The 25,392-nt window shown below is 43.8% G+C and overlaps 1 protein-coding gene across 8 annotated transcripts in view; it reads right to left on the bottom strand.

Moving 5' to 3' along the window:
• Nucleotides 1–25,392, bottom strand: part of PARN (poly(A)-specific ribonuclease) — a 191,294-nt gene that overhangs the window by 150,430 nt on the left and 15,472 nt on the right. For all 8 annotated transcript variants that reach the window (XM_054533037.2, XM_024241365.3, XM_054533038.2 and 5 more), the window contains 7 exon segments: nucleotides 21,187–21,352; nucleotides 19,595–19,660; nucleotides 18,818–18,856; nucleotides 17,011–17,053; nucleotides 14,666–14,746; nucleotides 10,487–10,543; nucleotides 3,935–4,012 (listed from right to left, as the gene is read on the bottom strand). In XM_054533037.2, coding sequence (XP_054389012.1) covers nucleotides 3,935–4,012; nucleotides 10,487–10,543; nucleotides 14,666–14,746; nucleotides 17,011–17,053; nucleotides 18,818–18,856; nucleotides 19,595–19,660; nucleotides 21,187–21,352 — 530 coding nt within the window.

The following is a 25,392-nucleotide window of genomic DNA, read 5'->3' as shown; positions in this document are numbered from 1 at the left end:
AAATGTGGATTATTTAGTGTCCTTTTAAATGCAAATTTTGATACCAGTGCATGTAAAAGTTCTACCTTTTTATCAAGTCAGGGTCTCACTATGTTGCCCAGACTAGCCTTGAACTCCCGGACTCAAGCAATTCTCCTGTAACAGCCTCTCAAGTAGCAGGCACTGCAGGTATGCACCATTACACCCAGCCGTCTAATTTATTAGGCTTTCTAATTTCTTCTCATCACTTCTTCTAAAGGTAGATGGAAAAAAACAAAACAAAACATTTTCTTTCTCTGACAATGCCAGAACATAAAGAAGTTAAGTAACTTACCAGGTAGCCTTAGTAATTAAGTGAAGGATAAAACTGCTTATCCTAACCCACTTACTACTCTACAACAAATCATTTGCTCTTTCTACCAGAATTTAATTCAACACCATTTTCATTCCACTTAACGTTCATTAACTGCTTACATACAATGTGTTACGTTATGCCATTCATTAACTGCTTACACGCAATGTGTTATGTTACGCACTTACACAACAAAATGGCTACACCCCTTGTCCAAGGAGCCAACCACCTAGAAGGGGGTTATGCTGTATAATACAAGACAAAATTTATGTAACAGAGATGTACAATGTTCTGTGGGAGTTGAGAGAAAGGAAAGATCACCTCGTGGGCAAGGTAGCAGGCAGTAAAAACTTCATGGAGAAGGCAAAAGCTGCACCGCGGAAAGTTAAGGGAAAGTTGTGAACAACAAACATTGAGAACAACAAGAGAAAATTCAAGTTGGAAGAAATTAAACAAAGCACCTCTTAGGGAACAAATAAGTCAGTCTTGGAAAAAGGAGAGTACCAAGGGATTAGACTACCCAGAAAGGTTGGGCTGGATCACAGAAAGCCTGTTATGCAGGGGTAAAAATAGTTAACTGCCTAGAAAACAAACAGTGTGGGATTAATTTAGAATTTACAGCAGGGTCAGTGACAGCAACGGAGCCATACATCAGAAGATTACAAAACTGGCAATCGGGAGATACTTCATTTGTTACATCGATATTTAATGCCTTCTGCCTTCTAGTGCCAAGCTCTATTCAGTATTCAAAACACCTAGAAGCACAGAATTAAATACATTTGCCTCTTGCCTTGCTGATAACTTCATTGCTTTAAAGATCAAAAAGGGCTGGGTGTGGTGGCTCATTCCTGTAATCCCAGCACTTTGGAAGGCCAAGCGGGTGGATCACTTGAGGCTGGAATTTCGAGACCAGCCTGGCAAGCATGGTAAAATCCCATCTCCACTAAAAAAAATACAAAAATTAGTCGGATGTGGTGGCGTACACCTGTAATCCCAGCTACTCGGGAGACTGAGACATGAGAATCACTTGAACCTGGGAGAGGGAGGTTGCAGTAAGCCAAAATCACACCACTGCACTCCAGCCTGGCGACAGAGTGAGACTCTGTCTCAAAAAAACAAATGAACAGGCTGGGTGTGGTGGCTCACACCTGTAATCCCAGAGCATTGGGAGGCCAAAGCAGGTGGATCACCTGAAGTCAGGGTTTCAAGACCAGCCTGGCCAACATGGTGAAACTCCGTCTCTACTGAAAATATAAAAATTAGCTGGGCATGGTGGCAGGTGCCTGTAATCCCAGCTACTCGGGAGGCTAAGGCAGGAGAATCGCTTGGATCTGGTAGGCAGAGGTTGCAGTGAGCCAAGATCGTGCCACTGCACTCCACCCTGGGCCACAGAGCAAGTGCTGGGACTTGCTCTCTGGGAGCACTCTGGGAGGCCAAGGCAGGCAGATCATGAGGCCAGGAGATCAAGACCATCCTGGCCAACATGGTGAAACCCCATCTCCACTAAAAATACAAAAAAATTAGCAGGGCGTGGTGGTGCACGCCTGTAGTCCCAGCTACTCGGGAGGCTGAGGCTGGGGAAACACTTGAACCTGGGAGGCGGAGGTTGCAGTGAGCTGAGATTGCACCGCTGCACTCCAGCCTGGCAACAGAGTAAGACTCCATCTCTAAAAAAAAAAAAAAAAAAAAAAAGATATAAGGAAAAAAACTATTTAAAATAAGAAAAAGATTAGTCCAGTGGCATACTATGGTCCATAGGCCAAATACAGCCCACCAATTATTTTGTAAATAAAGTTTTATTGCAATATGGCTATGCCAATTTGTTTACGTATTCTATGGCATTTGGGGGTTACAATGGCAGAGCTAAGAGTTGTGACAGAAACTATGCAGCCTGGAAAGCTGAAAATATTTTACTATCTGGCCCTTTATAGAAAACGTGCTAACTTTTATTTTAAAGGATGGGCTGAAGGTTGAAGGGGGCCAGGAAATGCTGCCTGGAATTTCTAAACTCCAAGATGAGAAATAAGGCCGCTTGCAACAAAAAGAAAAAGAATCAGCTGGGCATAGTGGCTCACACCTGTAATCCCAGCAGTTTGGGAGGCTGAGGTGGGCAGATCACAAGGTCAGGAGATTGAGACCATCATGGCCAACACGGTGAAACCGTGTCTCTACTAAAAATACAAAAAAACTAGCTGGGCATGGTGCCACACACCTGTAGTCCCAGCTACTCGGGAGGCTGAGGCAGGAGAATCACTTGAACCCAGGAGGCGGACGTTGCAGGGAGCCGAGATCATGCCACTGCACTCCAGCCTGGTGAAACAGTGAGACTCCATCTCAAAAAAAAAAAAAAAAGAATCCAGATGTGAGAGAGGGCATGGAGATAAAATCGTCAGAATTTTGGAAATGACCAGATCTGGAGACAGAGCAAGAGTCAAAACTGATGCTAAAAACAGGGTTGGTAACTGGGAATCACTTATAGTAACGGGATGAGGAGAAAGAAGTGGTTTGGAGACAGTAAGAAAGAAAAGAAGTACAAGTTAAATATCTCATTTGAGCCACGTCAATTCAAAACAACACTTAGTCTGGGGGCTATCCAGGTAGGGATGTCTGGAGTCCAGCATGAAATGTATACCTGGATCTGAAGAGAGACCACAGCTGGGGATAAAGACGCTGGTGTCTACAGCTGAAGCTGTAAAGTGAGTGAGATCACTAAAAGACAAAAAAGATGAAGAGGAAATAAAAGAGTGGAGCACAGAGTGGCGAGGGACAAGTAACGTGAGGCCACGCACACCGTATGGAGCAGAAGAGGGAGAGCCAGTAGAGGAACCAAAGCAGCTTGTGCTTTGGTCAACCAAGGCAACTTGGCTCAAGGACTGAAAAATGCACTACTGAGGTCAGCAGAGAATCTAAGGGAAGCAGCCTAGCAAGGGCGACTGAGAATTCTGTAGGACTGGACCCACTTCAGCTGCCACCACTTACCTTCAATGGCCCTGCTATGTCTAATTTTAGCAGGACCAAACTAGCAGCCCACACCTATGGCCTGGGAATCCCTGCCCAGCACTAAATGAGCAAACCACTGGCATTAAGACGATGAAACAAATGTTTAATCTTCCTCTGGCAATGGCAGTGACTGAAGATCCCTTAATAAAAAAGCTTGTGGCCAGGCGCGGTAGCTCAGGCCTGTAATCCCAGCACTATGGGAGGCCAAGGCAGGTGGATCATGAGGTCAGGAGTTCGAGAACAACCTGGCCAACATGGTGAAACCCCATCTCTACTAAAAATACAAAAAGTAGCTGGGCGTGGTGACGGGTGCCTGTAATCCCAGCTACTCAGGAGGCTGAGGCAGGAGACTCACTTGAACCCGAGAGATGGAGGTTGCAGCAAGCCAAGATTGCGCCACTGCACTCCTGGGCAACAGAGTGAGAGTACATCTCAAGGAAAAAAAAATGTGCAACTGAGTGCATAATATTCTCTCTGGGATAATGCTGCATACAAGGAAATGGCACCCAAGTAGAGGACAGTTCAGTTAAAAGCATCATAATAATATTTTTTCAGATAAAAAGAATCCTGCTAATATTGAACACAGACCGACAGGTCACTTACCGCAGGCAGAGGGCAGTAGAACTGATGAACTGTGTGCATGACATCCAACAGCATATTGTGTCCAATAACAAGTTTTCCCTAAAGAAAGTCAAGGTTAGAAAAAAGACTTCTACATTCAAAATTATACTGGGGTTTGAGAATGTATAGTTCAGATTCCAAGAGGACTTTGTACTAAACTTGCTTTCCATGCTAAAAAAAAAAAAAAAAAAAAGTACAAATAAGCAAATTTGGGCTGGCTTCATTCCTCCTCCATTTTGGAATGTTAAATCCAGAAGGCAAAGTGAAAGTGCCAAATTACTTTGATGTCACTGATCTTTTTCTTGAATTTTTATTAATTATGCCACCCTCATGAATCAGAAGTAGTAAAATTTTGATTGAAAAGTTTTTTTAAAAGTAAAATCTGGGCTGGGCGCGGTGGCTCACAACTGTTATCCTAGCACTTTGGGAGGTCAAGGCGGGTGGATCGCCTGAGGTCAGTAGTTCGAGACCAGCCTGGCCAACATGGCGAAATCCCATCTCTACTAAAAATAGAAAAATTAGCCAGGTGTGGTGGTGCATGCCTATAACCCCAGCTACCGAGGAGGCTGAGGCAGGAGAATCGCTGGAACCCGGGAGGCAGAGGCTGCAGTGAGCCAAGATTGCACCACTGCACTCCAGCCTGGGCAACAGAGTGAGACCCCGTCTCAAAAAAAAAAAAAAAAGGAAAATCTGAAAGCATTGACTCCCTTAAACTGTCAAATAATTTGGGAAAAAACTAAACACAAATTTTAGGGCTGCATCCTTTAAAACAACCCACTTATTTTAAAAGATACATTCATACCAATGCTAAAAGGTAAAAATAACTAATTTCTAGCTATATTAAACAGAATTGCATTTCCTATATCATTATGTCAAAATTCATGGGGCATGTTCTTAAACACATATCCATTAAAAGTCACTGCCTTTCAGCCAACCAAAATACAATATATGTGCTGGCAGCCCATTTCGTGCAATGGGCAGTGTGTCTGTCTCACGCTATATGTACAACAAATTAGTCCATTTTGATAAAAATTAAATTTCCAAAATGGAACATAAATTTAGATTTAGCCAGCCAGGTGACACCATTTTTAACATAAAACATCAGGGGCCGGGCGCGGTGGCTCACACCTGTTAATCCCAGCACTTTGAGAGGCCAAGGCAGGCGGATTACCTGAGGTCAGGAGTTTGAGAACAGCCTGCCCAACATGGCAAAACCCTGTATCTACTAAGAACAAAAAAATTAGCTGGGCGTGGTGGCAGATGCCTGTAATCTCAGCAACTCGGGAGGCTGAGGCAAAAGCATGGCTTGAACCCAGGAGGCAGAGGTTGCAGTGAGCTGAGATCGCACCACTGCACTCCAGCCTGGGCGACAGAGTCAGACTCTGTCTTAAAAAAAAAAAAAAAAAAATCAGGTTACCACGATGGAGCTTTTACTATGTCCCAAAGGACCTTCAGTGTAACACTGCTTGATTCATGGGACTACACATTAATTATCTGAAATAATCCTACACAAAATCTCCCAAATCTAACAGAGAAGCTGTCCTTTTGGCTCATTATTGGTGTACGTTCTGAATACCTATGCTACGCTAAAATAATGAGCATTGATTGAAACCACAGAAAAGATGTGTAGGCAACCCCAAATGGAATGCAAACACTAAGAAATGAACCAAACTGTATTATAAATGACTACCATAACCACACTGAAGGTTAAGAAGAAACAAACTAACTTGGAAAAGAGCATCTTGACTAGATACTGTAAGGCTAAAAACAAAAGGAATTGCACATAAATCATAAATGTTAGAATTTCATCAATAAATGTACTTCTCGCAAGGCATGGGTTAGTAGCTCTGAAGCTACTTTATGTGTATACCAGGTTTAAACAAATAAACATAATGGAAGTAACAGAAACTGGATTTCTCACTGTTGAGAAAGAAGGCACAAATAAGAAAAGAGAAGAAGCTAAAAATAAGTCATGTGGTATTGTACTGGAACCTGAGGTATCAGTATAAAGGCATGCATACACCCATGTGCACACACACACACTTATTTATTTAGAGACAGGGTCTCACTCTGTTGCCCAGGCTGTAGTGCAATGGCACCATCATGGCTCACTGCAGCCTCAAACTCCCATGCTCAAGCAATCCTCCCACCTCAGCCTCCCCTACAGCTGGGACCACAGGCATGTGCCACCACTCCTGGCTAATTTTTTAATTTTTTTTTTTTTTTTTTGAAATGCAGTCTTGCTCTGTTGCCCAGGCTGGAGTGTGGTGGCACAATCTCAGCTCACTGCAACCTCCGCCTTCCAGGTTCAAGAGATTCTCCTGCCTCAGCCTCCTGAGTAGCTGGGATTGCAGATGGCACCACCACACCAGCTAATTTTTGGATTTTTAGTAGAGACGGGGTTTTACCATGTTGGCCAGGCTGGTCTCAAACTTCTGACCTCACGTGATCTGCCCGCCTTGGCCTCTCAAAGTGCTGGGATTACAGGAGCGAGCCACCACACCCAGCCAATTTTTACATTTTTTGTAGAGGGGGGGTCTCCCATGTTGCCCAGGCTGGTCTTGAACTACTGGCCTGAAGCAGTCCTCCTGCCTTGACCTCCGTAAGTGTGGGATTACAGGGTTGAGCCACCATGCCCAGCTACATCCACATTTATATAGATCCACACACACATAAATATACAGAGAGACACAGAAATATAGCTGTGTGTGTACATGCCTAGGTCTATATACATATGGTTCTTAGTTCTGTCCAGTGAGAGGGCTTAGAAGCAATAATATCACAGCAGTAACCTAGGGCCAGATCTTGGTTTCTAAACGTCATTCCCCATTAAGAGGAACCAGAGCTCCGTGGAGAAGTCATTCATTCCATAGCTGAGCCAGAGAAACTACAAGAATACCAGAAAGCAAAGAAGTGCTCAGAAAAGGATGGGGGGCTTGTTCAGAGGGCACAGGAGCCAAGTTAAAGAAGCTCCAATGGCCAAAGGTGGTACAATTTAAGCAACAAAGTAAACAGTAAAAATACTAGATAATAATCTGTAGAATAAAAAAAAATATCCCTGAGTCCATACTCATATACATAAAAACAATTAAATAAACAAGGGAAAGGGCTGGGTGTGGTGGCTCGTTCCTATAATCCAAATACTTTGGGAGGCTGAGGCGGGGGAGACTGCTTGAGCCTAAGAGTTCAAGACCAGCCTGGACAACATAGGAAGACCCCCGTCTCCACAAAAAAAAAATATATATATAAAATTATCCGCGTGTGGTAATGCATGCCTGTAGTCCCAGCTACTCAGGAGGCTAAGGAGGAGGGAGGATCGCTTGAGCCTGGGAGGTGGAGGCTGCAGTGAGCCAGTGTACTCCCAGCTTGGGGAACAGAGACTGTGTCTCAAAATTAAATAAATACATAAATAAACAGGGGAAAAGGACATTTTTTTCTTTCCCTTTTTTTTTTTTTTTTGAGTCAGGGTCTCAACTTTGTGACCAGGCTAGAGTACAATCACGCGATCTCAGGTTACTGCAACCCCCGCCTCCTAGGTTCAAGCAATTCTCCTGCCTCAGCCTCCCAAGTAGCTGGGATTACAGGTATGTGCCACCACGCCCAGCTAATTTTTGTATTTTCAGTAGAGATGGGATTTCACCACGTTGGTTAGGCTGGTGTCGAACTCCTGACCTCCAGTGATCTGCCCCCCTCGGCCTCCCAAAGTACTGGGCTTACATGTGTTAGCCACCACGCCCAGCCAATTTTTTCTTTATAGAAGAATTCCAAGAATAAATGTAGAAAGGACGAAGGAAATATAAACTTGCCATTAGAATACCACAGTAATAACTGCTGCAGGCAAGATATGTTGATAGACGATAATATTAGTAGGCAAAGTTTGAGGGAAAACAGGATTTTCATGGTCTCAAAGTATCTCCCCCAAGATATTCATAAACTATAAACTATATAGTTAATTTAACTATAATTTAATGATATAGTTAACTTATTAACTATAAAGTTAATTTCACAGAACACAAATCCAGCCGACACCACCTTAACCAAGCAATCAAGATCAACATCATGGGCAGGGCACGGTGGCTCATGCCTGTAATCCCAGCATTTTGGGAGGCCAAAGCGGGCAGATCACAAGGTCAGGAGACCGAGACCATCCTGGCTAACATGGTGAAACCCCGTCTCTACTAAAAATACCAAAAAATTAGCCTGGTGTGGTGGCAGGTGCCTGTAGTCCCAGCTACTCAGGAGGCTGAGGCAGGAGAATGGCGTGAACTCAGGAGGCGGAGCTTGCAGTACACCAAGATCGTGCCACCGCGCTCCAGCCTGGGCGACAAAGCAAGACTCCAACTCAAAAAAAAAAAAAATTGATCGACATCATGAACCATCATTTCTGTGGTATTCTTGCCAAACCATATATCCTCAGATCAGTCATGAGAAAATGTGAGACAAATTCCAACTGGGGGACTTCTGACAGAACAGCAATCAATACCATTCAAAAGTATCCAAGTTATACAGCCGGGAATGGTGGCTCACGCCTGTAAACCCAGTATCTTGGGAGGCTGAAGGAGGCAGATTACTTGAGGTCAAGAGTTCGAGACCAGCCTGGCCAACGTGGTGAAAGCCCGTCTCAACTAAAAATACAGAAATTAGCCAGGCATGGTAGCAGGCGCCTGTAATCCCAGCTACTTGGGAGGCTGAGGCAGGAGACTTGCTTGAACCCAAGAGGCGGAGGTTGTGGTGAGCCAGGATTGCGCCACTGCACTCCAGCAGGACAACAGAGCGAGACTCCGGCTCAAAAAAAAAAATATATATATATATATATTTAAGGTATGGGATTTACGCATCTTATTTTATTTAGTCAACTTTCATTCAAGACTCAAAAATTTTAAATGTCCAGATCGCTAATAAACAGGGCTTTTTTGTGTATGCTTTGGGATGTTGACTACCAACGGTCAGCAACAGGTTATGAATATTCTGTAGAAGATGTCAAAGAAGAGAAAACAGGTACAGCAAGCTAAGGTATCCGAATGTGTATAAGGCAAACAAATGTCCAATCTTGGAAAAGCTGACTGAACTATCACGACGGCTACAAAAGAGCTCAAAACCAACTGATGTTCCATATCTCTGAATTTTAGGGCCCGCCTCAATCAAAACCACCACTTATCTAAAGTCTGCTGGCTAGGTGTGCACAACATGAGCAAATGGAACCAGAAACTCAACTCTGCTTTTCTGGATACCTGTAATCTCAGCCACTGCTGAAGAGGCTCACAGCTTTGTTTCTCTCCGGATCTTTCCAACTTTCTATTCGACTTTAATCGCCCCACTTACTTGAGCCAGAGAAGTCCTCATGAGCCAACCCTCTTCTTTTACAAGGCTCTGTAAACCTCTGTTTATCCCAGAATGAGGACAGCAGGGGCCTTCCCTACAGCGCCCCTGTGTTTACAAGCCTGCAGCTGGCAGTGAGACAGCATGAAACTTTGAGAGGGTTTCTATGGCCTTAAAGCTTCCCTGATGCAAAGTTCAGCATCTAAGGTACAAGATGATTCCTTCTCCCAGGGCCAAGTGCTCAAAGAAGAGAATGTCCTAGACTACAGGCAATTCAGCATCCAAGCAAGTTGTCTGTCTAGAACCAGCAGCATGACCTAGTTTACCTATGTAAGATGTGGATGCCTGTTTTCTTTCTCCTCTTTTTTTTTTGAGACAGGGTCTGTCTGTCACCCAGGCTGGGGTGCAATGGCGTGATCACAGCTCGCTGCAGCCTTGACTTCCCGAGCTCCAGCGATCCTCCCACCTCAGCCTCCCAAGTAGCTGGAACCACAGGCATATACCACCACACCTGGCTAATTTTTCTATTTTTGGTAGACATGGGGTTTCCCCATATTTCCCAGGCTGGTCTCGAACTCCTGAGCTCAAGCAATCCACCCTCATCGGCCTCCCAAAGTGCTGGGATTACAGACATGAGCCACTATGCCCGGCCACCTGTTTTCAGAAAGGCCTCACAAAGCAAGGAAAAACACCCATCATATCTATCACAGAGCCCCCAGCACATTTACACAAATGGCCAATATCTTTTTAAAATGTATCAAATATTATTAAGAATAAGATTCAATTACACTTATGTAGCACTAAACAAAGACATCATTATTTTTACCCTCTAGATTCTTCTACTTAGGGAACAAAACACCTTCGGTCAAATATCTGATTGTTTCTCCCCTTATTCCTTACTTTCTTTTTCGACTTCTTACTGGTTTTGAGAATGATAACTCTTGGTTTCCACGTACCCATATACGGACAACATAGTGTAACCCTCCTATGCATTTTTCAAGCAAGGCTCTCTGAAAATTGATTTGAATACAATTTAGCAATTATGTCTCACCAAGTGCATTATAACAACAGTCTATCTTGATGAAGTTCTAACTTCTTAGAATGTTCCAGGTAAACATTCTAAATGAGATGAAATTATTAATCTGCAATGATAATTAGATACTTCACCTGAAATAGCATGTTCTGCAATCTTGCTAAAAAGTCTGGCTCACTTACCGAATTAGCAATGGCATGAATGACTCTAGAAAATCCCACAGCATCATTCAGCTCCTCCTAATTAAAAAAAAAATATATATATATGTATTATTGATGTATAAATATTCCTTATGTGAATGAATTAAAAAACTACCCAAAAAAAGACACTGAAATTTTGTATCAAGTTAGATAGCTTTAGTTTCCTGTGCTTTGTGCCTATCTTCCCAAACATCTGCATCTAAAATGATCTACGTACATACTTTTCTTCTATTTTAGAAAGTGGAATGAACAAATGGAAAATTATTCATTAGTTACTAAAACAACAATGCTTAGGGTTTATCCACCACTTCACCGACTTCTTTAAAATTTCCAAGTTGCAGGCTAAACTCAGTAACACATTCAATTCTGAGGAAATCCATCTGGCAGTTAACTGCTCAAATTAAGTATTTTCATAATTCCTGATTTTTTTCCCTTGAAAAATACATTTTTACAAAATTCTCCCATCCACCTTCTTCTCTCCTATATTCTTTCCAGCAGTGTTGAAAGAGGCTCAGTGTCTCTCTTATCTTGAAAACCCTCCCCTCCTCTAAGCTCTCTCAGACTACTGCCCCTTCTACTTGTCTCATCAAAGCTAACTTGCTTTCTCCAGTTTAACTCCCAGGTGTTCCCAGCCCTCTGTCTTCATGCTCACTGAAATTGCTCACCTCCTTAAAACTAACCCCAACACTGGCCGGGCGCAATGGCTCATGCCTGTAATCTGAGCACTTTGGGAGGCAGAGGCAGATGGATCACTTGAGGTCGGGAGTTCGAGACCAGCCTGACCAACATGGTGAAACCCTGTCTCTACTAAAAACAAAAAATTATCCGGACGTGGTGGTGCATGCCTGTAATCCCAGCTACTCCGGAGGCTGAGGCAGGAGAATCGCTTGAACCCAGGAGACGGAGGTTGCATGCAGTAAGCCGAGATCGCGCCATTGCACTCCAGCCTGGGCAATAAGAGCGAAACTGCATCTCAAAAAACAAACAAACAAAAAAAAACTAACCCCAAGACTAACAATTTGCAAGGATGTAGAGAAACTGGAACCCGTGTGCTGTTGATGAAAATGTTAAAACAGTGCAGCAGCTAAGGAAAACAGTATGGCGGCTCATCCCAAAAAGAATTCCCATATTACCCAGCAATTCCATTTCTGGGTATATACCCCAAAGAACTGAAAGCAGGGACTCAAATAGGTATTTGCATACCTGAGTTCACAAGAGCATTATTCACAACAGTCAAAAGCAACCCAGGTGTCCACAAACAAATGGATAAACAAAATGTGGTCCAGCCATACAATGGAATATTATTCAGCCTTAAAAAGGAAGGAAATTCTGACACATGCTATAACATGGGGAACCTTGAGGATGCTATGCTAAGAAAAATAAGCCAGTCACAGGAGGACAAATACTGTACTTATATGAGGTACTCAGAGTGACCAAATTCATATGACAGAAAGTAGAACAGTGGTTGCCAGGGGCTGGGTGTCAGGGGTGGGAGATGGAGAGTTGCTTGATTAGTAGAGAGTTTCGGTTTTGCAAGATGAAGAGAATTCTGGAGATGGATGGTGGTGATGATTGCACAGCAATGTTAAAGTACCTGATGTCACTGAACTATACATTTAATAGTTAAGATGATAAATTTTGTTATGTGTATTTTACCACAATTAAAAATTATTTTTGGAGGCCAGGCATGGTAGCTCACACTGGTAATCCCAGCACTTTGGGAGGCTGAGGCAGGCAGATCGCCTGAGGTCAAGAGTTCAAGACCTGCCTGGCCAGCATGGCGAAACCCCGTCTCCACTAAAAACACAAAAATTAGCCGGATGCGGTGGCGTGCACCTGTAATCCCAGCTACATGGGAGGCTGAGGCAGGAGAATCGCTTGAACTCAGGAGGTGGAGGTTGCAGTGAGCCGAGATCATGTCACTGCAAGCAAGGCTCCATTTCAAACAAAAACAAAAATTGCTTTTTTGGTTTTGTTTTTTGTTTTTGAGACAGAGTCTCACTCTGTCGTCCAGGCTGGAGTGCAGTGGCGTGATCTCGGCTCACTGCAACCTCTGCCTCCCGGGTTCAAGCAATTCTCCTGCCTCAGGCTCCCGAGTAGCTGGGATTGCAGGCGCATGCCACTGTGCCCGGCTAATTTTTTTGTACTTTTAGTAGAGATAGGGAAAAATTGCTTCAATTATAGTTTAAAAAAACTACTGCCAGGGCTGAATCCAACAGCCATGTCTCAATCCTAACCCCTACATGGGAGCTGACATTGCTGACTGCCCCTTCTTCTCTCTTCCCTTGGCTGTGTACCACAATAATCTCCCGGTACATTTTGTCGACTTCTGCCTATCATTTAAATGCTGTTGGTCCTCAGGATTCAGCCCCAGGTCCTCTTCTCATTCCTCACGTACTCCGCAGTTGCTCTGATCCAGTCCCAGTCTCTCTGCCAATGACAATCATGCCTAGCCCTCACCCCTCTCCTGTGCTGAACACTGACAAACCTGCTGAGAGGACATCCACCCTTGCATGTCCTAAAAACACCCGAAACCTCATCAGGTCAAAACCAGAATGGAACATCTTTTTCCACTCTGCGGGACGCGATGGTGCCCTGGTGGCCTTGCATATATCAAAACAGGCCATGCAGGTAAAGGCTAATCTGCGTCTTGGCCACAGACTCATCTGCATCTTGGCAGAACACATCAGGAGGGAAGGGTGGGAGGCAGAGGCTTCTAAGGAACTGCTATGAGGCCAGCTCCCACCCCCTTCCCTGTCACTCCTGGGAGGCTGTCATGAAACAGTTCCTCACTGCCTCCTGGGTTCTGAGGAGGTGTGGGGCTCTCTGCCTCGCCCCTGTCAGAAGAGAGCTGCAGAGTATCAAAGCCCTGAGCTGCAGCCTAGAATTCATTCCTCAGTGAAGCCACATCACACAACACATGCTGCAATCATCCTTTTTTTTTTTTTAAGACAAGGTCTCACTCTGTCACCCCAGCTGGAGTACAGTGGCATAATCTCAACTCACTGCAACTGCAACCTCCACCTCCCGGGTTCAAGCAATTCTCCAGCATCAGCCTCCCAAGTAGCTAGGACTACAGGCGCACATCACCACACCTGGATAATTTTTTTTGTATTTTTTGTAGAGATGGGGTTTCGCTATGTTGCTCAGGCTGGTCTCAAACTACTGAGCTCAAAGTGATCCTCCCACCTCAGCCTCCTGAAGTAGTGCTGCGATTACAGTCATGAGCCACCACACGTGGCCTCTAACTGGCACCTTTTGTTTCTGCGTTGTCCTTTTTAGTATGTGGGACAGGGACCACAGGCAGCACATTTTGCTAATCTTTCTCTGTGTAGGTAATATGCTGTCTCCCAAAGTGGGTCACTGTGGTTGAGTCAATTAGGAGTGACCCTGCCTAATGTACTTATGAGCATGACATTCATCCACGTGCAAACCCACTCCTCTCTCCTCCACCTTTCCCCCAAACCAATGTCACTCCAGCCAACCCCTCCAAGTGAATGGAATGCAGTCTACCCCGTTGTGCAAATCTCTGGCATGAGCATCTTCCTCCTTCCTCCTTCCTCCTCCACCACCCACATTCAGTCATAAATTCCATGGATTCTACCTTCCAAATATCTCCAGATTCCATCTACACTGCTACTCACTATCCTACGCCAGGTCACCAACATCTCCTAGCTAGGTTACTCCACAGCTTAACTGGTCTCCTGCCTCCAGTCTTACTCACTCAAAACCATTCTTCACACAGCAAGCAGGGTGATGTTCCAACAGTACAACCTAAGCATGTCATCCTCATCTGTCAGATCATGTGCTCTCAACTTGCTTTAAGGAAAAGTAGTAACTATACATGAAATTAGACATTGCAGTATTAAAGGACAGTGACGCTCAGTGACACAAGCTAAATGAGAATCAAGAGTACTTTCTTCAGGACTGGCTTAAGTAGACACTGGTCAACAGTGACATCAGACTCACTTTGCTAGCTACGTCTCATGCTTAAACCTAACTTCCCCTTATTCTAGTCCAAGTTTTTCTGCCAATTCCATTGTTCTATGAAAGAAAACTATTCATTAAATTGAATCCAACATATGATCTGAAATAGACAGGAATAAATCAATATTTATGTTGCCATTTCTCACCCCCCAAGAATTAACATAGCCCAATTACCTGTTCTTTGGCATGTTTCTGCTGCTCTCTTCTTTTGCGTTCTTCTTCATCTACTTTGCTGATAACTATATATCGCTCCTTCTAAAAGACATAAAGCAGATATACGATTTTCTTTTCTCTTTCTTTTTTATTGAGACAGAGTTTCGCTCTTGTTGCTCAGGCTGGAGTGCAATGGCACGATCTCGGCTCACTGCAACCTCCGCCTCCTGGGTTCAAGCGATTATCTTACCTCAGCCTCCCAAGTAGCTGGGATCACAGGCTTGTGCCACCACACCCGGCTAATTTTTGTATTTTTAGTAGAGACGGAGTTTCTCCATGTTGGTCAGGCTGGTCTCAAACTCCCCCACCTCAGGTGATCTACCCGCCTTGGTCTCCCAAAGTGCTGGGATTACAGGTGTGAGCCACGGTCCTGGCCACAGATATATACAATTTTCTAGAGGCAACTTAATCCAAAAAATTCAGATTTCTGCTGCCGTTACAATTTTTTTTTGAGACAGTCTCACTCTGTCACCCAAGCTGAAGTGCAGTGGCACAACCTCAGCTCACTGCAAACTCTGCCTCCCAGATTCAAGCGATTCTCCTGCCTCAGCCTCCAGAGTAACCAAGATTACAGGTGCGCACCAATATGCCCAGCTAATTTTTTTATTTGTAGTAGAGACAGGGTTTCATCATGTTGCCCAGGCTGGTCTCAAACTCCTGACCTCAAGTGATCTGCCCACCTTGGCATCCCAAAGTGCTGGGACTACAGGCATGAGCCACCACACCCAGCCAGAAGTTATAATTTTTGTAACTGCACACTTTTTGTACGTGTGACAGGTTACCACTCCCATTGCTCAGGTTGGAGTGCAGTGGCATGATCACAGCTCACTGCAGCCTCAAATTCCTGGGCTCAGATGATCCTCTCACCTCAGCCTCCTGAGTAGCTGGGACTACAGGCATGTACCACTATGCCTGGCTAATTTCTTTTTATATTTTTAGTAGAGACGGAGTTTCACCATGTTGTCCAGGCTGGTCTCAAACTCCTGGGCTCAAATGACCTGTTCATCTCAGCCTCTCAAAGTGCTGGGATTACAGGCCTGAGCCACCATGCCCAGCCACTGTAGTCTTTCATGAGCCAAAGACAACAGAAAATACTTTGAAATGCCAACATAAGTTGAGCTGATGCATTACAAACCAAATTTTGTCTCTGTGTTTCCATGACATTTTCCTACGGTTTATTAATTCAACCCAACAGACATCAGTTAAAAATATCAACAGACTGTGAGAATAAGACATTTCCTATGACAAATACTAAAAAAGTTATATTGCATTTGAACATCGATTTCTGAAGAGTTTTAAAGTAAAATGTGTATGTTGTATTAACATTAACAAAACTTACATATATGTTATATGTTGTATTACCATAAGAAAAAACCCTGGATTTTCTGCCAACGTGTCAGATAACTAGTACTTTCTTTCTCATATATATTTTGTGTCCACTAAAGATAAATCATCTACCAAGATTATTTTTCTACTTTATTTAATCTCCAATTTTATACCTGACTTAAGAGCAACAACAAATTATAAAATTGAAACACTGCAGAAGGAACCCACCACTAGCCACCCACTTCCCATCACAATTCTATCAGTGTACCCTGTGTACTCAGGACAATAGCTATGCTTATGACCCAGATTCTGAAATTTAATTTTATCTGCCCACGCAACATGAAGCCATTTCTTCACATGTACCATCATAGCTTTCTGTCATACTAAGAATACAAAGTAACATTTGTATACTTTCAAGTTTACAAGGCATCACTTCCACTTACCCACGGTATCACCATAAAAAAGCTATGAGAAAGTACAGATCACCGTTATCACGCTCAGTCCTAATGTACAGAAAAGGAAAATGAGGCTTGAAGAGGTCAAACGACTTACCCCAGGTTACCCAGCTCATAACAAGCACAGACAAGGTACAAATTCTGACTTTCAGCACACTAAGGATTGAGCGCAGTGGCTCAGGCCTGTAATCCAGCACTCTGCGAGGCCGAGGCAGGCAAATTGTTTGAGCCCAGGAGTTCAAGACTAGCATTGGCAACAGGGCGAAACCCTGTCTCTACTAAAAATATAAAAAATTAGCCAGGCATAGTGGCACGAGCCTGTAGTCCCAGCTTGGGAGGCTGAGGTAGGAGGATCACCTGAGCCCAGGAAGTCAAGGCTGCAGTGAGCCGTGATCGCCCACTGCACTCCAGCCTGGGTAATCAGAGCAAGACCCTGAGGGGAAAAAAAAAGGAAAAAAAAAGAAACCCACATCAGTGTAACAATGGATGTGTTTCATGTTAGCCCTAGATAATTTTTGGGGTTACCTTTTCAGTTTCTAAAGTCTCAACATGAATGCCTTTCGGATACCTAAAGAAAAGAAAAACATGGTATCAGTAGATGAGTCAATGACAGCTAAATCCCAAAGTATTTTATAAGCAACTATCCAGCTATAAATTAAGAAATGTAAGTTTTATTAACTACGAAATAATTATCACTACAATGGAGACTTTACAGCACATTTATTTTATAACGTTTCAGCTGCTAAATGTTTCCTTACCCTTGTTCTTAAACACATAAACACGGATTTGACTTCAAATTAGTTTTTTTAGGACTTAGGTATTTTCTTTTTTTTTTTTTTTTTTTTTGAGACAAGAGTCTCTCTCTGTCGCCCAGGCTGGAGGGCAGTGGCGCGATCTCGGCTCACTGCAAGCTCCGCCTCCCTGGTTCATGCCATTCTCCTGCCTCAGCTTCCCAAGTAGCTGGATCTACAGGCATCCGCCACCACACCCGGCTAATTTTTTGTATTTATAGTAGAAACGGAGTTTCACCATGTTAGCCAGGATGGTCTCCATCTCCTGACCTCGTGATCCTGCCGCCTGGGCCTCCCAAAGTGTTAGGATTACAGGTGTGAGCCAATGCGCCTGGCCAGGACTTAGGCACTTTCTAAAATGTCCTACATCTCAAAATACAGTCAACTCATTACCACAGAGTCAAATCTTGCTTCCAAATATAAAAATGTTTCCTAACTGAAATTGTGAAAGTCTTTTTATTTTATTTATTTATTTATTTTTTTGAGATGGAGTCTCACTCTGCCACTCAGGCTGGAGTGCCAAGCTGCAATCTTGGCTCACTGCAACCTTTGCCTCCTGGGTTCAAGAGATTCTCCTGCCTTTGCCTCCCAAGTAGCTCGGATCACAGGCATGTGCCACCATGTCCAGCTAAATTTTGTATTTGTAGTAGAGACGGGGTTTCACCATGTTGGCCAGGCTGGTTTTGAACTCCTGACCTCAGGTGATCTGCCCACCTCGGCCTCCCAAAGTACTAGGATTACAGGAGTGAGCCACCGTGCCCGGCCTGAAAGTCTTTTTAGATTGCACGGGGCATATAAAGAGGAGGTTTTAGACGGCCAACTCTGCTGTAGTCTTGCATGGTATTAACAGCTTGCATCAGCCAAGGAGGAGAGGGATCTGGAATGCAGGTGGAGTAGGCTGCAAGGACGACATGACAGGAAAGGAGTGTGGGCAAACTAAACAGCCCTTTCCTATTGTGTTCAAAGTATATTCCCAGTATACATGTCACTGGTAGATTCCAACAGAAGAACAAGGTCCCCAAAGTCAAATGGAAATGTCCACCTGTCTATGTCAACATTCAGTTTCTGAGTTGAAGACCCACCTGCAAACATAAGGAAACCAAGGGAAACATCCTTGGAAAAATACACACACAAAAGTCTGGATGTTATTTCAGGGGATTCACAGACCTCCTGAAACCCATCCATAGTCTCACCCTAAGTTAAGAACTCTTGCTTTACCAAAAGCATTCATCTGAGTATTTCCTAGGTCTGAAAACCAAATATTTATTGTATACCCCAAAGGACAAAAACACTACCAAGCCACAGCTTAACGGATGCACCAAAGTGATAATTATTTTAAGAAGCCTTAAAGCATCTGTTAAAAAACAATAACAAAAGAAAATTAAGTGAGTATTCAACTTAAGAAAGTAGGGGGAACTTCATGTGGTCAAATCACTTGAGAACCGCAGAATTTCAAAAAGGAAATGAGAGCTAAGAGATTATATTTAGTCTTTAAATCCTGGGTCCCCCACAGAGCTCCTGCATACAATATAAATACTTACTTCCAGCTCAAAGTCTGATAAATTAGTTTTCTTTGGAACCTATAAAAACAAAAGAAAAGGTATTGATTTTGGCTCATTAGAAGTAAATCCGAACTGATCAAGCATTTGTTGAGAAGGATTTCACTTTAAAAAGTGACTTCATTAGAACTGATAGGTAATTTGCAAACAAAAATACGCAGGTTATTTGAGGTGGGGGGAATTCCTCATCACTTGTCTTCTAAAATTTTCTTTAATATTATGCTGCTTTTATTGAAGAGGTAGAAGTTCTTGTCTAATCAAAATAGTGCTTCCTGCAGCTGCATAAAGAGAGTTTAAAGTAGACAGATGCATTGAAATACTTTTGTGAAACTCCTCACAAACTAAAAGGAAAAAAAGACAATCACGTTACTGAGTGTTTGAAATGCTAATGTTCTTTGAATACAGAGAGAAATTAGAAGGGTGGAAGTAGCCTGAAAGTGAATTCTTTCTTCTGAAGGCTTCACGTATTAAGCGCTCCTCAAGGCCAAATTAATTATGCCACTCTTGGGCATAACTGAAAGTCAAGGTTGCACAACAGTTTTCTCCGCTCCAAGTACAGGACAAAGCATTCATTCAGTGTCTCAGTGTACACAGTCATCCCCACTGTGTAACGCTAAAGTTAGTGTTTAATTCTTGAGAACATACCAATAATAAAAAGACCCTTTATAAAGCTGTTTTTAAAAGACTAGATGCATCAAATGCCACAAATCATCTACCTTTCCAAAAAAAGAACATGCAAAAATGTTCAGGACAACTAACCCGGTACACGGCTCTAAATCCAAGTTCTTGTTTTCTTCACTTTGTAATAAATCCTCTATTTTCTCTCTGAGGAATTAGAATAGACCATAACCATCAGTATCTTTAAGGAATGAAGTCATCAACCAAGAAAATAATCACAGCCAAAAACAGTCTAAATATAAGAACACGTGACAATGTAATTCTACCAAATTACCCTAGAACTTTTAGTTTAAAGACTTTTTAAAAAATACTTTATTTTGACCTAAGCATAGAATCCCAGCACTTTGGGAGGTCGACGCTGGGTAGATCACTTGAGCCCAGGAGTTCGCGACCAGCCTGGGCAATATACTGAGAGCCCCTCACTACAAAAAATAAATCTTAAAAATCAGCTGGGCGTGATGCAGTGTAACTGTGGTCCCAGCTACTCCAGAAGCGGAGGTGGGAGGATCGCCTGAGCCCAGGAAGTTGAGGCTGCAGTGAGCTGTGATCCCGTCACTGCACTCCAGCCTTGGCAACAGAGCGAGACCCTGTCTCAAAAACTAAATAACATAAAATAAAAAAGCTTTATTTGGCATATTTTGGGGGGAAGAGGGTTACTGCTGCTATTTATTAGTCACAACTTCTCAAGGACTCATCAATACAAGTGATTTAATTTTTGACTTTCCCAGTAAAATGGTTACACCAACAACTAAGCTGAGCAAGACCAGACACTTGTCCAAGATCACATCTGCTTGTCGGCACCTTTACTGCAAGCAAAGAGAACATGGACATGCTGCAGGCTGGATAAGCCTGATCCACTCCTCTGCCTTCAAGGACATTGGACAGTGGCTGTCAGGTATTCAGTCCATGCAAGTTTTAGAAGTCAGCTGATTAGCATTTAAAAAACAAGAAAAGGGGCCGGGCAATGGCTCATGCCTGTAATCCCAGCACTCTGGGAGGCGGAGGCAGGAAGATCCCTTGAGCTCAGGAGTTTGACACCAGCCTGGGAAACATAGTGAGATACGTCTCTATTTAAAAAAATAAAATAAAATAAAAAATCCACGCAGGTCTGCCCACGTACTGAAATCCCTTGCCTAGTGACATGTAGCAAGTCCAAGTACAATACATGGAACTCTATTTACAATTTGTTGCTGTTACACAAATTTGAATATGCTGGCTAGGCATGCTGGCTTATGCCTGTAATCTCAACACTTTGAGAGGCTGAGGCGGGCGGATCACTTGAGGCCAGGAGTTCGAGACCAGCATGGCCAACATGGCGAAACCTCATCTCTATTGAAAATATAAAAATTAGGCGGGTGTTGTGGTGCACGCTTATAATCCCAGCTACTCGGGAGGCTGAGGCAAAAGAATTGCTTGAACCTAGGAGGCAGAGGTTGCAGTAAGCCAGGATTGCACCATCGCACTCCAGCCTGGGCAACAGAGCAAGACTGTCTCAAAAAAAAAAAAAAAAAAAAAAAAAAAATTTTTTAATATGCCACAATTATATCCTGCCATTCACAACACCACACCTGTGTGTGTACTATGTTTGTAAAGCACAGGTTTGAGATATAGATGCCTGTCATGCCCCAATATATAGCACACAATGCATGCTTAGTTTTAGTTTAGGAACTTACACCACTTGGTCAATAAACTTCTTTTGATCCTCAGGAATCGTGACAGGACATTTTGAAGTGTTAGGAGATACGTAGGATAGAGCTCCTGCACCATTCGCCTGTGAACGTTTTTCATCATACTGCTCTCTTAACTGTCTTTCTTCTTCCTGATTTAAATATGGAATTCCTAAACATGATTTTAAAAAGAATGCATTAGCAGAAATAACTGTCTAACATAAAATTTGTTTAACAAACCAAAGAGTCTAAATTACTCAGGAAAGATTTACCATATTTAACTACATCTCGAAAAATGAACAGAAAGGCAAGTGATTTTGAAATGTGTTTATCATTCATCCATTCATTCAGTCTTCTTTCAAGAAACATTTATCTGGCACTTATGCTGTGCCAAAGCATTATATTAGGCACTGGGGAATGAACAGTGACAAGCTGATGCATCCTGCTTTGTAGTGAAGGGAACTACTTCTGACAAGAAAATCAGGAAAGTCAGGGAAAACCCAAAGGATGAGAGTAAGTCGGATACGAAAGGAGCTAGGGGAAGAGTCTTTCGGGTAGGGGAAACAAGTATTGATACCCAGAACATGGAAATGGCTTGGACGATTCCAGGAGCAGCAAGGAGCTGGTGTGGCCAGATGCCATGAGCAAAAATGGAATGGTACAGCATCAGATTGGAGAGAGTATGGAGCAAGATTCTGTAGGCCCTCACAGGCCGGGCTAAGAAATGTACATTATTCTAACAGTGGCTGGACAACATTAGAAGATTTTAAGCAACATAATTACCTTATCTGCATAATGTTTCAAAGGCCATGATGACTACTCTGAGAGTGGAAGTTGGGAAACAAGTCAGGAGCAATTGTCCAGGCAAGAGACAAGAGCTCAGATCAGAGGTCAGCAAACTTTTTCTTTGTTTTGTTTTGTTGTGAGACAGTCTTACTCTGTCACCCAGGCTGGCATGCAATGGCACAATTTGAGCTCCCTGCAAACCCTGCCTCCTGGGTTCAAGCAATTCTTCTGTCTCAGCCTCCCGAGTAGCTGGAATTACAAGTGTACACCATCACACCAGGCTAATTTTTGTATTTTCGGTAGAGACGGGGTTTCGCCATGTTGGCCAGGCTGGTTTCGAACTCCAGACCTCACTGCCCGCCTCAGCCTCCCAAAGTGCTGGGATTACAGGCGGGAGCCATGGCCACCACGCCCGGCCAGCAAACTTTTTCTTAAAGGGCTCGATAGTAAATGTTTTAGGCTTGCGGGCAATGGGGGTCTCTGTTGCAATACTCAACCCTGCTGTTGTGGCACAAAAGCAGCCATACATAAAATGTACATGTATGGGCATAGCTGTAGTCCAACAAATCTTATTTACAAAACAAGGAGCCAGCAGTGGGCTCTCGTTTGTAACCCTGGTGTAGAGATGGCAGGGTAGAAGGGGACAGTGATTTTCTAGACATAAGAGGTAACACTTACTGATATCCTGGAGATGAAGGATAAAGGGAAAGGCAAAATCAAGAATAACACCTTGCGGCCAGGTATGGTGGCTCACGCCTATAATCCAACCACTTTGAGAGGCCGAGGCAGGCGGATCACGAGGTCAAAAGATGGAGGAGACCAGCCTGGCCAACATGGTGAAACCCCGTCTCTACTAAAAATACAAAAATTAGCTGGGCATGGTGGCGCATGCCTGTAGTCCCAGCTACTTGGGAAGCTGAGGCAGGAGAATCACTTGAACACAGGAGGCAGAGGTTGCAGTGAGCCGAGATCGCGCCACTGCACTTCAGCCTGGCGACAGTGTGAGACTCTGTCTCAAAAAAAATAAAAATAAAAATAAAAATAAAAATAAACACCTTGCTATTTGGTTCAAGCAATTTGGAAGATGGTAGGGCCACTAACAGATGTGAAGACAATGAGGGGAAAAATAGGTATTGGGGTCCAAGGAGTGAAAATCAAAAGCTACCTTTTGGACATACTATTTTTTTTTCTTTTTTTTCTTTTTAAGACAAAGTCTTGCTCTGTCACCCAGGCTAGAGTGCAACGGCATGATCTCGGCTCACTGCAACCGCCACCTCTTGGGTTCAAGCAATTCTCCTGCCTCAGCCTCCCAAGTTGCTGGGATTACAGGCATCCGCCACCATACCCAGCTAATTTTTGTATTTTAGTAGAGACAAGGTTTCAACATGTTGGCCAGGCTGGTCTTGCACTCCTGACCTCAGGTGCTCTGCCCATCTCAGCCTCTAAAAGTGCTGAGATTACAGGCGTGAGCCACCACGCCCGGCCACGGACATGTTAAATCATCTAAGGGTATACACAAATTAAAAGTTGCAGTTACAAGCCTATAGCTCAAGAGAAAGGTGTTGAGATATACATTTATTTATCATTGGGACATGGGTGGTATTAAAAGCCATGGGGACCGGGCACAGTTGCTCACGCCTGTAATCCCAGAACTTTGGGAGGCCAAGGCGGGCAGATCACCTGAGGTCGTGAGTTCGAGACCAGCCTGACCAACATGGAGAAACCCTGTCTCTACTAAAAATACAAAATTAGCCGGGCGTGGTGGCACATGCCTGTAATCCCAACTACTCGGGAGGCTGAGGCAGGAGAATCGCTTGAACCTGGGAGGCAGAGGTTGCGGTGAGTCAAGATTGCGCCATTCCACTCCAGCCTGGGCAACAAGGGCGAAACTCCATCTCAAAAAAAAAAAAACAAAAACACCATGGGAGGCCAGGCACCTGGCTCATGCCTATAATCCCACCACTTTGGGAGGCTGAGGAGGGCAGATCACTTAAGATCAAGAGTTTAAGACCAGCCTGTTCAATATGGTAAAATCCTCTCTCTACCAAAAAATACAAAAATTTGCCACGCATGGTGGCACGCACCTGTAGTCCCAGGTACTCAGGAGGCTGAGGTGGGAGAATCACTTGAATCTGGGAGGTGGAGGTTGCAGTGAGCCAAGATCACGCCACTGCACTCCAGCCTGGATGACAGGGTGAGACTATCTCAAAACAACAATAACAACAAAGCCATGGGACACTAAGGAATTTGTAGAAAGAACAATGAACGTAGAAAACCACCATCACTCAACGATAATTGCTTAAAGCAAGAACTATCAATAGATGCTAAAACTAACTGGCAAAAAAAGTGGTCCAAGTTAACATCACCAGTAATGGGACAAATGATATCATGTGCCTCCTGGTATGATACACGGAGAAGAACACAGAGAGGAGAAGCGGGGAAGGCAACAGATAGTGAAAAAGCAATGAAAGTCAACAGATTGCTGAAATAGGTACCAGAGCAAGTGAATTAGAAGCACAAGAAGTAGTACTCTCAAAAAAAGAAACAGTAAAAACACTAAAAACAATAAATGAGACCATGCACAACAGGTCATTCCTATAATCCCAGAGCTTTAGGGGGTGGCGGCAGGAATACTGCTTGAACCCAGGAGTTTGAGACCAGCCTGGACAATATAGTGAGACCCTGCCTCTATAAAAAACGTAAAAATTAGCTGCGCACGATGGTGTGCACCTATGGTTCCAGCTACACGGAAGGCTGAGGTGGGAGAATCACTTGGGCCCAGGAGGTCAACGTTGCAGTGAGTCATGAATGTGCCAGTGCACTCCAGCCTGGTGACAAAGCAACACCCTGTCTCAAAAATGGAAAAAAAAAAAAAAAGAAGAGTAAATGAGAGGTGCAGTTTTTGACCCTAAGACCCATGACGCTGCCATTGGTATAGAGGACTAAAGAGAGATAGAAAGATGCTGACCACCTGGTCAAGAAACAGACCAGAGCATTTGCTGGTTATCCTTGAGGATACTAAAGTCACCCAGAGAGGGGCAGGAGTGGACAGAATGATAACACACCAAAGCCAAGGCTACGAAGCACGCTGTGCCTACAGGAGTCAGCATAGAGGGGCGGCAGAGCTGGTGACAGCCTGAGAATGGTGGCTCCTGTACAAAAGAAAATTCAGGGGCCGGGCACGGCGATCACACCCGTAATCCCAGCACTTTGGGAGGCCGAGGCAGGTGGATCATCTGAGGTCGGGAGTTGGAGACCAGCCTGGCCAACATGGAGAAACTGTCTCTACTAAAAATACAAAATTAGCTGGGTGTGGTGACACGTGCCTGTAATCCCAGCTACTTGGGAGGGTGAGGCAGGAGAATTACTTGAACCCAGGAGGCAGAGGTTGCGGTGAGCTGAGATCGCACCATTGCACTCCAGCGT

The sequence above is a fragment of the Pongo abelii genome, chromosome 18, assembly GCF_028885655.2.
Source record: "Pongo abelii isolate AG06213 chromosome 18, NHGRI_mPonAbe1-v2.0_pri, whole genome shotgun sequence".
NCBI lineage: Eukaryota > Metazoa > Chordata > Mammalia > Primates > Hominidae > Pongo > Pongo abelii.
This window is presented reverse-complemented; position numbering and strand designations above follow the sequence as displayed.